The sequence below is a fragment of the Corvus kubaryi genome, unplaced genomic scaffold, assembly GCF_017639235.1.
Source record: "Corvus kubaryi isolate FWS band 111438036 unplaced genomic scaffold, C.kubaryi_AGA036_p1.0 65286, whole genome shotgun sequence".
Taxonomy (NCBI): Eukaryota; Metazoa; Chordata; class Aves; order Passeriformes; family Corvidae; genus Corvus; species Corvus kubaryi.
In genome coordinates this window covers 125,395-137,322 of record NW_024581891.1, presented here as the reverse complement: position 1 = coordinate 137,322, position 11,928 = coordinate 125,395, and the positions used below count along the sequence as shown (strand labels likewise).

The window sequence follows — 11,928 nt, the reverse complement described above, 5'->3', positions numbered from 1 at the left end:
GAGCTTATATGAAAGATGGGGACAGACTTTTTAACAGGGCCTGTTCCAGTAGGATGAGAAAGGAGCATAGATCCAGACTGGACAGACTGACTACATTCAAGCTAGGAATACGTTTTTTCACAAGAGTGATGAAACATTGTAACAGGTTGCCCAGATTGATGGTGGCAGGGCTCTGAGCAATCTATCTAGTTGAAGATGTCCCTGCTCATTGCAGGGTGATTGGACTAGATAATGTTTAAAGGTCCCTTCCAAGCCAAACTATCCTGTAATTCTAAATTTCCTCACATGTATCCAATGTGTTTCAAAACAAAATCCAGTGTTGTTTCAAAACAAAAACATGATAGCTTCTCCCCAAAAGGTATTAAGTTCAAAGTAGAGTAATTATTTCCTCCACTTCTTAAATGCAGCTTTTTCTTCTTTATAAGTCATAAAATAATGCCATAACTGATCAGAACTTATATACCTTAGCATTACCATAATTTAAAATCCACTTTCCTACCTCTCCAGCACTTACTTGTGTTTTATTCTAGAACTGGATGAAAGCAGATTCCAGGAAAAAAGTGCTTAAGAATTTTCCAAGTCCAGATTTGTTAGATAAAAATGGGTCTGGTATCATCAAATTTGCCTCTAGCATGGCCTGCCTCTTAACAATCCTGTTCCTGTCAGTAGGAGACATCTGCTTTTGTTGATACTGAGATCTTGTTTTCCATTCCTTGGGCCATGTTGATGTCTGATCCAAACAAGACAACTCTACAAGTGGCAATTCCAGTCTGATTGCATCTGCCTTATGATCAGAAGCATGTGATGGCTGCTTGAGCAAATGGGTGTACTTATGTCTGTCATCACCTATCCCTCTTGATGATGTGGGAACCTCTTTAATTTGTTTTCTTCATTTCAATTATACTTTGCCCTTGTGGGGAGGTTGTAAGAGCACAGAAAATACTCTTATCACCATTTCCTTTAGCTTTTTTCCCTGTGGTCTTATTTAAACAGTCAAGTTGGTGTTATTCTGAGTTACTACAGAAAAAAAAAGTGCCTGGCTACTTTTTTAAAATAACGTGCTTTGTATTTTGATGAATTTCTGCATTGACACAAGCACAGTTTTAAATGTTTCTACTTAAAAAGTGAAGCTGCCTTACAACTGTGAGTTTGCATACCTGGGCCCTTAGAGGGGAGCACAATGAGACTACTGCCTTTGATAAATAACTGACCGGCAAATACTTGATAAAGGCATTTTCAGGCTTAATAATGCAGGGCATTCTAGAGCAAGTAAAAGTGTTATCTTTTCCAGTGAACGCTCTTAAGACAGCGCACGATAGTGATCGATGAAAGGTATGGCTCTCACTGGGGCTTTCTGTGCCCTATCCTGGCTAGGGGCACAGCCGTTCCCGTTGCCCGCTGTTCCCCCGTTCCCGTGGTTCCCGTTGTTCCCATTCCCGCTGTTCCCCAAGTTCCCGTGGTTCCCGTTGCTCGCTGTTCCCCCCGTTCCCGTGGTTCCCGTTGCCCGCTGTTGCCCGCTGTTGCCCCTGTTGCCCGCTGTTGCCCGCTGTTGCCCGTGTTGCCCGCTGTCGCCCCTGTTCCCGCTGTTCCCCCCTGTTCCCGCTGTTGCCCGCTGTTGCCCCTGTTCCCCCTGTTCCCCGCTGTTGCCCCTGTTGCCCGCTGTTGCCCCTGTTGCCCGCTGTTCCCCCTGTTGCCCGCTGTTCCCCCTGTTGCCCGCTGTTCCCCCTGTTCCCCCTGTTCCCGCACCTTCCCGCCGCTCGGGGCTGAGCAAACTCCCATCCCGGGGGCGCGGCCTCTGGGCGGTGGGCGGTGCCGGGGTCACGTGGTGCGCCGGCCCCGCCCCCTGCCTGTCCGCCATGTTTGTTCCTTCCGCAGCGCCTGGCGGCGGTGGCGCAGCCCGGGGCCCGGACCGGTCATACCCCCTTCCCGCGGGCAGGGATCGGCCTCTTCAGCGCGCCCGGGAGCGGCGGCAGTCCCCTTCCCGCGGTCTGGAGCCGAGTCAGGTTGCGTTATTTTCCTTTCCCTTGTGTCCGTGTTCTCCGCTCGGTCCCCCGCCGCTGTCCGAGATCCCAGGCGGGCTCCCCGGTGTTCCCTGGCGCAACCTCCAGGGAGCGGGAGGACAGCCCCGGCCGGGCCCGCGGTGCGAGAGCGCCCCGGGTGCTCGCCAGAGCCGGTGCGGGTGGCGGGGACTGTGGCGTGATCCGGGATCCCGTGACTCCGGGGCAGGCGGTGGCTCCTTTGGGAAGCGGCTCTAGCCGGTGCATGGCCGGTCGCCGACCCCGCAGCGCGTCCTCGCCACTGAGAGAGATCGCTGGTCTGTCAGGGTGAAACTCGGCTTAGTACTTGTGTCCTCAACACGTTTCACATCGGGAAAAGAAGAAATATTAAAACTCCTTTTATCTCCTTTTTCTCGTTACTGTGTGCTTGGAGCGGGCTGCCCAGGGAGGTGGTGGAGTCACCGTCCCTTGGAGGTGTCTGAGGAAGGGCTGGACGTGGCACTCAGTGCCGTGGGCTGGTCGGCAGGGTGGTGTTTGGCCATAGGTTGGTCTCGGTGATCTCAGAGGTCTTTTCCAACCTGCTGGGTTCTGTGCTGGAGAAGGGCCGCCTGCTCAGGGCGCCCTGAGGTTTCACTTCTTCTTTTTTGCAGCAGTGACTCGGCTCAGCCCCTCCGCAGGGCCGGGGGAGTTCGCAGTGGCGGCAGGTGGCTCTGCGGGCTCAGGTGTGGTGATCGCTGGGTAGGGAAGGATGGGGATGGGCCAGGACTGGGAATCGCTTATGTCTGGGTGGTTAATGGGCTGCTCTCGGTGTAAGTAATTCCGTGTTACATATAACTTGTATAAAGCAATTGAGTGGATAACAGAAGAGGGCAAGAAAACTAGTTTTAAAAGCCTCCATTAGTGGCCTTTATAGTAAGGTTACATATAACTAGATACATAGAGAGCATTTAAGTTTTATTAGCTTGGGTGGAACAGTCAAGTAGGGACCTTCTTGGCTAAGTTTTGTTCAGGAATTAAAATGCTTGTTTGCAGATAGCTGTCATGCAGCCTTCCATCTTACGTGTTGTTTTCCTTCTTGTCCACAATAATTTACAGCTATACTAAATAAGCATGTGGGTTTTATTTGTCTTTACTTTTAAAGTGTTGTGCAACACTGAAGTTGTCAGTGCTCGCTTTTTTTAGAGCAGAGGTGGCTGTGTGTGACTAGGTTTTTTTGGTTTTTTAAAAGTGTTTTTCCATGACTTTTTAGTAGCTTAGAAGGTGACAAGCTGTAATGGCAGACTGGAGGGAGAGCAGACATACCCAAAATAAATCCGAAACGTTTTTTTCTTAGTACTTTTATTTTCAGAGAAATCTAACCTAAGGATGGTACAGCTATATCTGTGTTTCATACCAACATCAAATTTATAATTAACTGTTACTTTTCTCTGTCTTCATTCAGGTTGTATGCCTTTACTGTCTCAATACATAAAGTTAAAAAGCGACAGTGTGTATTTAAAAAAAAGAAAAAAGATCTAGCAGTGCTTAGCTTTTGAGTGCTCAAACACCATCAGTTTCCTTAAATTGAAAATATGTGGAAAAAAAGAATTGCAGAGGGTCAAATAAGATATTTAGACTTCAAGCTTTGTTCTATTTTGTGTCAATTTCGTAGTAAATCCTGGGAAACAGATCTTCCAGCTCCTTAGGATTGGAATTTTACATAAATGTTTCACAATGAATAAAAACTTCCGGGCAAAAAGGCTTGTAAGAAGTCCTTAGGGTTTGTTAGGTTATTTGTTGTTTTTTTTTTTTAAATAGTGTTCATTCTCTTGTGTGTTTTGTTTTCGTTTTCAATCTCTGCAGAGCAGGCAGTGTGTTGGCCTGGTACAGTGTAACCCACTTAATGCCTTAGGGATGGGGCTTTCGTCACAGTTATACTGGGAAGAATATGAATGTACAAGGTAGCCTTGTACCAATAGAGGCTGCTATTACTAAGATTCCCTGAAGGAAAGGGGAAACTAATGCAAGGGAGAAAGATGAGCACATTTGAGCAGAAATAATTGCTGGATAGGTTATTGAGAGAGTGGAGGCAGTAACAGAGAAGTAGGTTGCAACGAGAATGTCAAATAGCTCAGGCATTGTTAGCAGTCTTGGACCAGGAGCAGCAGCACCGAAGGGTGTTTTGAAGTTGGCTAAAAGTAACAGAATATTTAAGTTGGAAGATGCTTAACTGTGAACTGCTGAGAAACGTAAATTCTGATGAAATCCGAATAAATAAGTTTGCTCATTCTACTTGAACTTGTGGAATGAGGCTGGAAGTGAAGGTTAGGCTTCTGCAAGATCAAACTGGCAGAGATACTAATGTAGGTATTTCTCCTGACATTTTCTGATTGACTTTGTGTCTAGCTAGAAGTTAGAATAAATGAAGTGATTCTGGCAGTAGGTACTGGAATGATTCCATGATCCAAGGGTTATGTGAACTTCAGGATTCCTTCCCTTGGCCACTGGTTCTTTCATAGTCCCGAGTCATGCCAAGCAACTGTTTGAACTAGAATCCTGAGCTTCATAGGAGTTAAAAACAACCTTACAAAGAAATTGCCAAATACAACTTTTTTGGTATCCAAATGAGTGCTAACAGCTGAATGACAGTTCATTTTGGGTTGGGCTCATATGAGAAATTACAAGTAAATTCTAGTGATATTCTGGTGTTAGATGAAGCATATCTAGGCTGCTTACAACTAGAGGCAATTTTAGTCTGTGTTTTCTTCTGGATAGATGTTCAATAATCTGCTGACAGGTTATCTTCGTAGTACAGTGGTGAAATCACAGATACAGGAAGGAAGACTTGCAAGGAGATTAGGACTTTGGTAGGTTGAGCTGTATGATTGAAGGGCTTCCAGGCAGCTGATAAGTGGCTGTCAGTAAAGGGGTGTTCCTGATCCACAGTTCTTACGTCAATGCCCCGTGGAGGGGAGGGTCAGTTTGGAGGCTGACTAATGTCACTGCTTGTAACATATCCAAAAGTACAAAACCTGTAGCATCTTGACTTCATATCTGGATGTTTTCCTTTGAATTGAGAAAAAAGTATTTCAAAGTCAAAAGGCTTGTGGCTTCTTATGCACTAAAAAAACCATTCTTGTGCCACTTAATTGACCAGGGTGTAAACCACTACCTCCTAAATATAAGAACAAGGATTGGCTAAGGGGAGAAAAGTGAGAAAATGTGCTTCTGTCCTTTCTTTTCAGATTTTTGGAAACTTGCAGATCTGCTATAGACAACAAGTTTAACCACTGTAGTGATTGAGGGCTGAGAAATGTAAAAACTCCACAAACAGTAAGTGTTAAAAATTATGTAGTTTTGGATTCTGCTCTTTCTGCTGCAACTCTGGTAGTTCTTGGGACTTCTTCTCAGACATTTCACAGAGAAGCAATTAATGTCATTCTTTGATGGGCCACTGTAACTAACAAACTATGTTTTCTATGCTTGCCTGGCAATTATTGTCAAATGCTTTGTTTGTGTGAAAAAAACCCACTACTAATGAGGGAGGGAGTTTACATTTCTATTGAAAAGCAAGTGTTTTTTTCAGTCAAAATACTTGCAGTGGTGTGCCTTTTTAAACTTTTAATCTGATACCAGTGGTTTAACAAAATACGGTGGCTTAGCAAATAAAATTGTTAATAAGCTTCAAAACTGAAATGGATGTGCTGTATATGTGTAAATTTGAGGATAGGAAGTTATGAAACATGGTCAGTGTTATGCTAGTTGTAGAACTGCTAATTCTGCTTGTCCATAACTTGAGTGTGTTTTCTTAAAGACGGCCCCTTTTTTCAGTAAGTCTTGGCTGATAGCACATGAGGTTGTAAGCAAACATGACTAGTTGGAACAAATTTGAGTCTGTCTTACCTTTAACAGCTTCAGTTAAAGGACAGTGTAGCACATAGCCTCAAGAAAACCTTTAGGTTTAGTCTTGGTTTCATATAGGAGGTGGCTCATCAGTGAGCATTGAATGACAGTGATAACTGAAACAAATTTTCTCACCTGTTTCCAAGTCAGAAAGTAAACACAAGTGGAGAAGCAACTGTCTGGAAATTAGAAGTGTCCCTTACACCTGTTTCCTCAAAAATGCTGAGGCAGTTCAGTGGTGGTATTGCAATAGATCCAGGTTTTGGTGCCCTATTAGAAAAAGGGGAGCGGAGGTGAGATTTCAGTTGCTATGTGTGTTTTTTTGTTTGGGTTTTAATGCGTGTGTTTGGGTTTTTAATGTGTGCTGCAGTGGCTGGTATCAGTGTGGTAAAAATGAAACTGTAAATAGATCCAATGAACTGGATTTTGTAATGCAAACTGATTTTTCTGAGGTTGCTTAGCCTTCTGTCTTTCGTTGTGACAGCAAATATTTGGACTGATAATGGAAATATTTGACTTGCGATTCATTTCAGTGTTTAAAAGGGACATCCTGAAAGGCAGCAATTAATTTACTTTTTTGTATTACGGTATATGGTCATGCTAGAAATTACATTAGTAGAAAATGTTCCCCGCTTTTAACAGGAATACTGAAGTCAGTGATTTAAGCACTGTAATCCTTCTAAGTTAGTGGAAGCAATTCAGAAATGGTTATCGAAATGAAGCAGAGTGGGGCTGCTTTTTATTTATTTGCTCTGACTCTCTTTGAATATTGAAATGATTGAAGAACATGAGGGAAAATTACTCTTGTTGCAGACTCTTTGTCTATTAGGTTGAGAATACTTTTACATTAAGTAGTTGTGTAGCTCACTAAGAAATAACTGGAACAAACAATTGCCTGTAATTCTATACTCTGTTGCAATTCCCGATGTTGGGTAAAACAATCAGATGCACATTAGAAATTAAGCTTTTGTTTTGTTTTCAGATGATGAATGATGATTGAACAATTAAGGTAAAAAATGTTCAGAAACATCATACTGTATGTAAACCATCCCTTCCAAAAATACTGTCAATTTTACAACATTATACAGATAAATTATGTAATAGGAGTAATAATATTAATTCTTGTAGTGTTGTAAGTATTTTATCGTTGTTTTATTTGTTGGAAAAAACTTTATTCTAGCCTAGCATGACAGCTTCTGCTGTGGAAACTTAATGTCCTGAAAAGCAACGTTGCCTGCAACATCACAGAAGACTCTGTAGCTTTTGTGTTAAAGGACACAAATGGTTTGTGGTTGGTCTGTAATTGTCTGCCTAGTAAAACTAATTTTATGATCATCAGTCTTAGACCTTACTGGAGTGGCCCACATAGTTGAAATTGTGCAAATTAACTTTGCAGGTTCTAGATGCATGATGTACTAGCTACTGTTAACACTTTCCTTACATGTATTTTGTTTAAAATGTGGCTTTGTGGACAATTTCATGATAACTGCCATTGATAAAAATGCAGAAGCTAAAGAAACCAGTGCATAGTACCAGTCAGAACTACTTAAGCCAGTTATTTATTCACACTGTGTCTTTTAGGGAACTTCTGATTTCTGCAGGACTGGAAAAATAAATTGTAACTTGTTCCCTACACTGGAGTGGAAGAACAGGAGAACATTCAGTACCCTCTGTTCCCACGAAAGCATTATTTATTAAGAAGCAGCTCCTATCTAATGGTGTAGAAACAGGAGGCATAAATGAATATGCTGGACCATTTTCAGGAGTTAAGCATAAACCTGTAACTCTTATGCAAGTAGTCCAGTGACTCTAAGGCTTTTCACATGCATTAAAATGTATGTGTTCATAACCTGAGCCATAGCTGTTACCCTGTAGCTCTCTGAAGGGTAAATGAACAATGTGCTCGTCGCTTCTAAGCAGCTTTAACGTCATCATACAAACCTGTCGAGAATTAAGGCTTCATAAACGTTGTTAATTACACAGTATAAATTAATTAAATTACTTGCTCTGAACAAGTTTTTAATGGATGCAGTCAGTTCCTTGTGTTTTGAAGTTTTTTTTGTGTTGAGGCTTCAAACTACTCCTGTCTTACTGTAGATTATGTCTAGCAAATATTCAAAGATGGAAAGTCACTGATAAAAAAAATTCCTGAAATTTCTCACTCCTACTGTAGGCCTTGATTGTAAGGCAGCACAGAGTCATATGACTCTCACACCAGCTTGTATCAGGTACTAATTCTACCGGCACACTGTGGGTGATGTATATGCCAGTAATGCTAATTACTACTAGCAAGACCGCATTCCTTCCTTCAAAGAAAGAGACGGACTGGGCAACTTATGACCCATTTCCATTTTAAATAGATGCTATTTTCAGAGAAGCCTGTTGGGGTGAAGCCTTTGAACTCTTTTACTATCAGGCAGGTTTAGGAAAAGTTCTCCTCATACAGAAACTTCGGTTTGTTAAACAAACTGTTTTTTGTTTGTAACAAACTACGTTTGTTAAAATTAAACTTTAGCCCCAAGCAATTAAAACACCATTTTACAGTATTAGATGACACTACAGTTGTGAGGGCAAAGGTTGGGTACAAAGCACTAATGAACAAACCACTTTAGTGCTAAAGGGTTGGGTTTTTTTAAAATTTCTTTTTAAGTCTGACAGTTAAAAAGCCTTCTTTGGTGTCACTAATTTGCCATCCCCATGCTGGCAGCCAGACTATTCACTAGCACTTCCAGACTTTTTGACAGTTTTACTATGGGAAGTTGACACCTCCTAACTGAACTGTCACTGTAGGCTTGGCCTAGGTATCTGGCATTTTGAGTATCATTGAAGTAGCAACTGCTGATTTGCTTTTGTGGTAGTTAATAGTATTCCATTCATCAATGCTGTTCTGAAAGGAGGAAACTATAAACTATTGAATGCTTGTCTAAATAAAATTACAGCATTTGTTCTGTAGATAACTGTGTTGCTAGTGCATTGGTTTAAAAAATAACTTTGGTAATAAAATACAGCACTGAAGTGACTAGTTCAAGGCACATGCTCTATAAAATTCTCTCACTCCACTTTTTTCCATAAACCTTTTCTCAGTGAACGTAAATGAATAATTTGCCTTCTGAATGTAATGTGATACCCCTTCAAGCACAAAGTGGGGGTGGTTTGAAGGGTTTGGGGGTTTTAAAGGGTTTTAAGTGACAGACCAGTAATTTATACAGCATACTGCTTAGATGCAGACTGCAGTCTGTGAAGAGACACCTCTTAAATGTGGTATTCTTGAGCGGGTATTCTTACTGGAGTGTATCTACAGTTCACCTATTTAGTGGAGTCCTGGTTTTGTACATGAAACTTGATGTTGGTGGACTTGAAAACACATTCTAGATATTTATGTGTGCAAAATTTGCTGCTCACAACTATTTTCCTTTTTAATGATTTCCTTAATCTTTACAGGTCTAGGAAACCAGGAGGATCTTTTCCCGTAACAATGGCAACAAAATCATCGCTCCTTAAAGTAATACTGCTAGGAGATGGTGGAGTTGGGAAGAGTTCCCTCATGAACAGATATGTCACCAACAAGTTTGATGCACAGCTGTTTCATACAATAGGTGTGGAATTCTTAAATAAAGAGTTGGAAGTTGATGGACATTTTGTTACAATGCAGATATGGGACACAGCAGGTCAGGAACGGTTTAGGAGCTTGCGGACTCCTTTCTATAGAGGTTCTGACTGTTGCCTGCTAACTTTCAGTGTGGATGACTCTCAAAGCTTCCAAAACTTAAGCAACTGGAAGAAAGAATTCATTTATTATGCAGATGTCAAGGAGCCTGAAAGTTTTCCATTTGTGATACTGGGTAACAAAGTTGATATTGATGAAAGGCAAGTATCTACAGAAGAAGCCCAAGACTGGTGCAGGAATAATGGCAACCATCCCTATTTTGAAACCAGTGCAAAAGATGCTACTAATGTTGCAGCAGCCTTTGAAGAAGCTGTTAGAAGAGTTCTAGCCTCTGAAGATAGATCAGATCACTTTATTCAAACAGATACAGTAAACCTTCATCGGAAACCAAAACCCAGTTCATCTTGTTGTTGACTTAAATTTCTTTTTGCCAAATTATGCTCTATAAAAGAATGGGGAAGGTGTAGTAGATAAAATAACAAATGGGTTTCACTCCAATATTAAAATCTTAATATTCTGCTGCTTTCATGGGGGAGAAAAAGAAAAATGTCCATTCATGGGTGACCCGTTATTGAATTAGTGATGCTTTCTGTTTAGGAAGATGTCAAGTAAAAAAATAATATAAGAATGTAATTTGCCAAGTTTATTCAAATGATAAATACTTTGAATATAATTAAAACTTGAAAGTTCTAGAAGCACTACTTTGGAGAAGCTGTTCTGGAATTCAGGCACAAAGATACTTTTATATGTGTATATTTTTATGAAATCGGCATTCCACTTTTGTTTCATTAGATGTCAGTTTCTTAACAATGCTAGATATTAAACTTCAGTCTCACTACATTCCTTTTGCTGTGAGTGGTACTTCATCTCTAATGTGGTTATTATAAGTTAATATTTACCTCCAGGTCTTCTAATTGCCTAATGTTGCTGTAATTTGTATAGGTTTATAAGTAGGAAATAAATTTCCTACATATTTAATGTCCATTTTTTCCCATCTACTATTCTAATGCTGCACTAATTTTTCCAGCGGTTTAATGCAAAATACTGATAATTTTTAAAATTAATGTATGTCTTTGCCTTAAGTCCATTCTAGCATGTTTCTGATCAATAAGGTGAAAAATCTGAGTAACTGAAGTATAACCGCTTTTTGAAAAAGAAATGCTTTATTCAGTCAGCTTTAATAGCACTTGAAAGGATCCACATTACAACAGTTTTGTAGGAAAACTCCTAGTCTACAGCCTTAGAAGTTCCAAACTTCTTGTTCCTGTTAACCCGAGCTATGAATGTGTTTACCAGTAGTATCTGCACTGTGATATTAAGGATTGGCAATATGTAGAGAACTCAGGAAGCTCTTGACTTACAGTAGATTTTGACAGCTTTCAGCCCTAATACAGGTATATAACTATAGATAGTGTTTGAGCTGAATTTGATCCTTATTTAAATTGCTATTTTAGGATATGGACTTGTACATTTAAGATAATGTCTTTTATATTACTGAATTCATTTCATAATGATGAACAGGAACAAACTCTGTATTTAATGGACAGTCTTTTTTGCAGTCATGCAGACAAAACTACAGGTGTATTTGAGGTTTCAGGTGCAGTTTAAGTGGTAGAATACTTGTATGAGAGAAATTGTTCAGTATTGGCTCTCAGAGTAACCACTGTCCTTGCAATTGCAAAATTGCTAGTGCACTATTGCTTCCATCTGTAATCCATGTGCTAACAGGCACATGTGGACATGTGGTCTGAGAAAGGAAGTCTGAGGCTGCAGGACAGGCCATGTTATTCATTAAACAACTGCTTTCTGTACAGCAACTTTTTTGTTCAATAGAAAAGCCTTTCTTGAGAGTACATTACCAGTAAGTATTTTATCTTAAAAGTATCTAATTAATCTGTACCAGGTGTAATTATTTGGAAGTAAAGCTTGCAAAAACAAACGCTTCTTGTTGCTCTTAGTACGCTTTTCTGAATGTATTGTATTCTTGCTTGAACCTGTCCAGGACAACTTTACCTGGCAGATCTGCTACTCCTGCTTAAAAGTGCCATCTTTTTACCTTTTGTGCATTCCTAAGTTTGATTCATTCTTGCAGTCCTGCATCTACACCAACTGAACTGTGTTTTAAACTTCAGTCCTTGAGCAGTTAAATATAGGTTGAACTACTTCTGTTATGTTTAATTTCTAGTCAATGAATGAAAAGATCTGTGAAGAAAATCTTAGCTAATGAGAGAGCAAAAAGCTTTAGAAATTAAGATTGCTTGTGTTAGGGACTACCAAGCTAGTGACATGAAATTGTTGTAAAACTACTACCTTAGTAGTTAAAGCTTCCTTTAACATTCATTTTAGCAGAGATTAAGGTTGAAACAAAACAGGAACTGAAGA

The 11,928-nt window shown here is 40.5% G+C and overlaps 1 protein-coding gene across 4 annotated transcripts; it reads left to right on the top strand.

Annotated features, from left to right (window-relative positions):
- The first annotated feature begins 1,911 nt into the window (after positions 1-1,911).
- On the top strand, positions 1,912-11,485 carry LOC121673226 (ras-related protein Rab-9A). Of its 4 annotated transcripts, none has more exons than XM_042046347.1 (4): positions 1,912-2,003; positions 5,222-5,309; positions 6,862-6,888; positions 9,321-11,485. In XM_042046347.1, the coding sequence occupies exons 3-4, from the start codon at positions 6,869-6,871 to the stop codon at positions 9,958-9,960; spliced, it is 660 nt and encodes a 219-aa protein (XP_041902281.1). In that variant the 5' UTR covers positions 1,912-2,003; positions 5,222-5,309; positions 6,862-6,868; the 3' UTR covers positions 9,961-11,485. The 4 variants fall into 4 exon arrangements, with proteins under 4 accessions (XP_041902281.1, XP_041902284.1, XP_041902285.1 ...); XM_042046348.1 differs by lacking the exon at positions 1,912-2,003 and adding an exon at positions 2,336-2,719; XM_042046350.1 differs by lacking the exon at positions 6,862-6,888 and having other exon boundaries at positions 9,321-10,386.
- Positions 11,486-11,928: the final 443 nt, after the last annotated feature.

What these genes read in the sequence shown, in the direction of transcription:
- LOC121673226 (XM_042046347.1), top strand. Translation starts at nt 6,869, where the DNA reads ATGATGATTGAACAATTAAG. An exon ending in ATGATGATTGAACAATTAAG is followed by an intron (nt 6,889 to 9,320) that starts GTAAAAAATGTT and finishes TAATCTTTACAG; the next exon opens with GTCTAGGAAACCAGGAGGAT.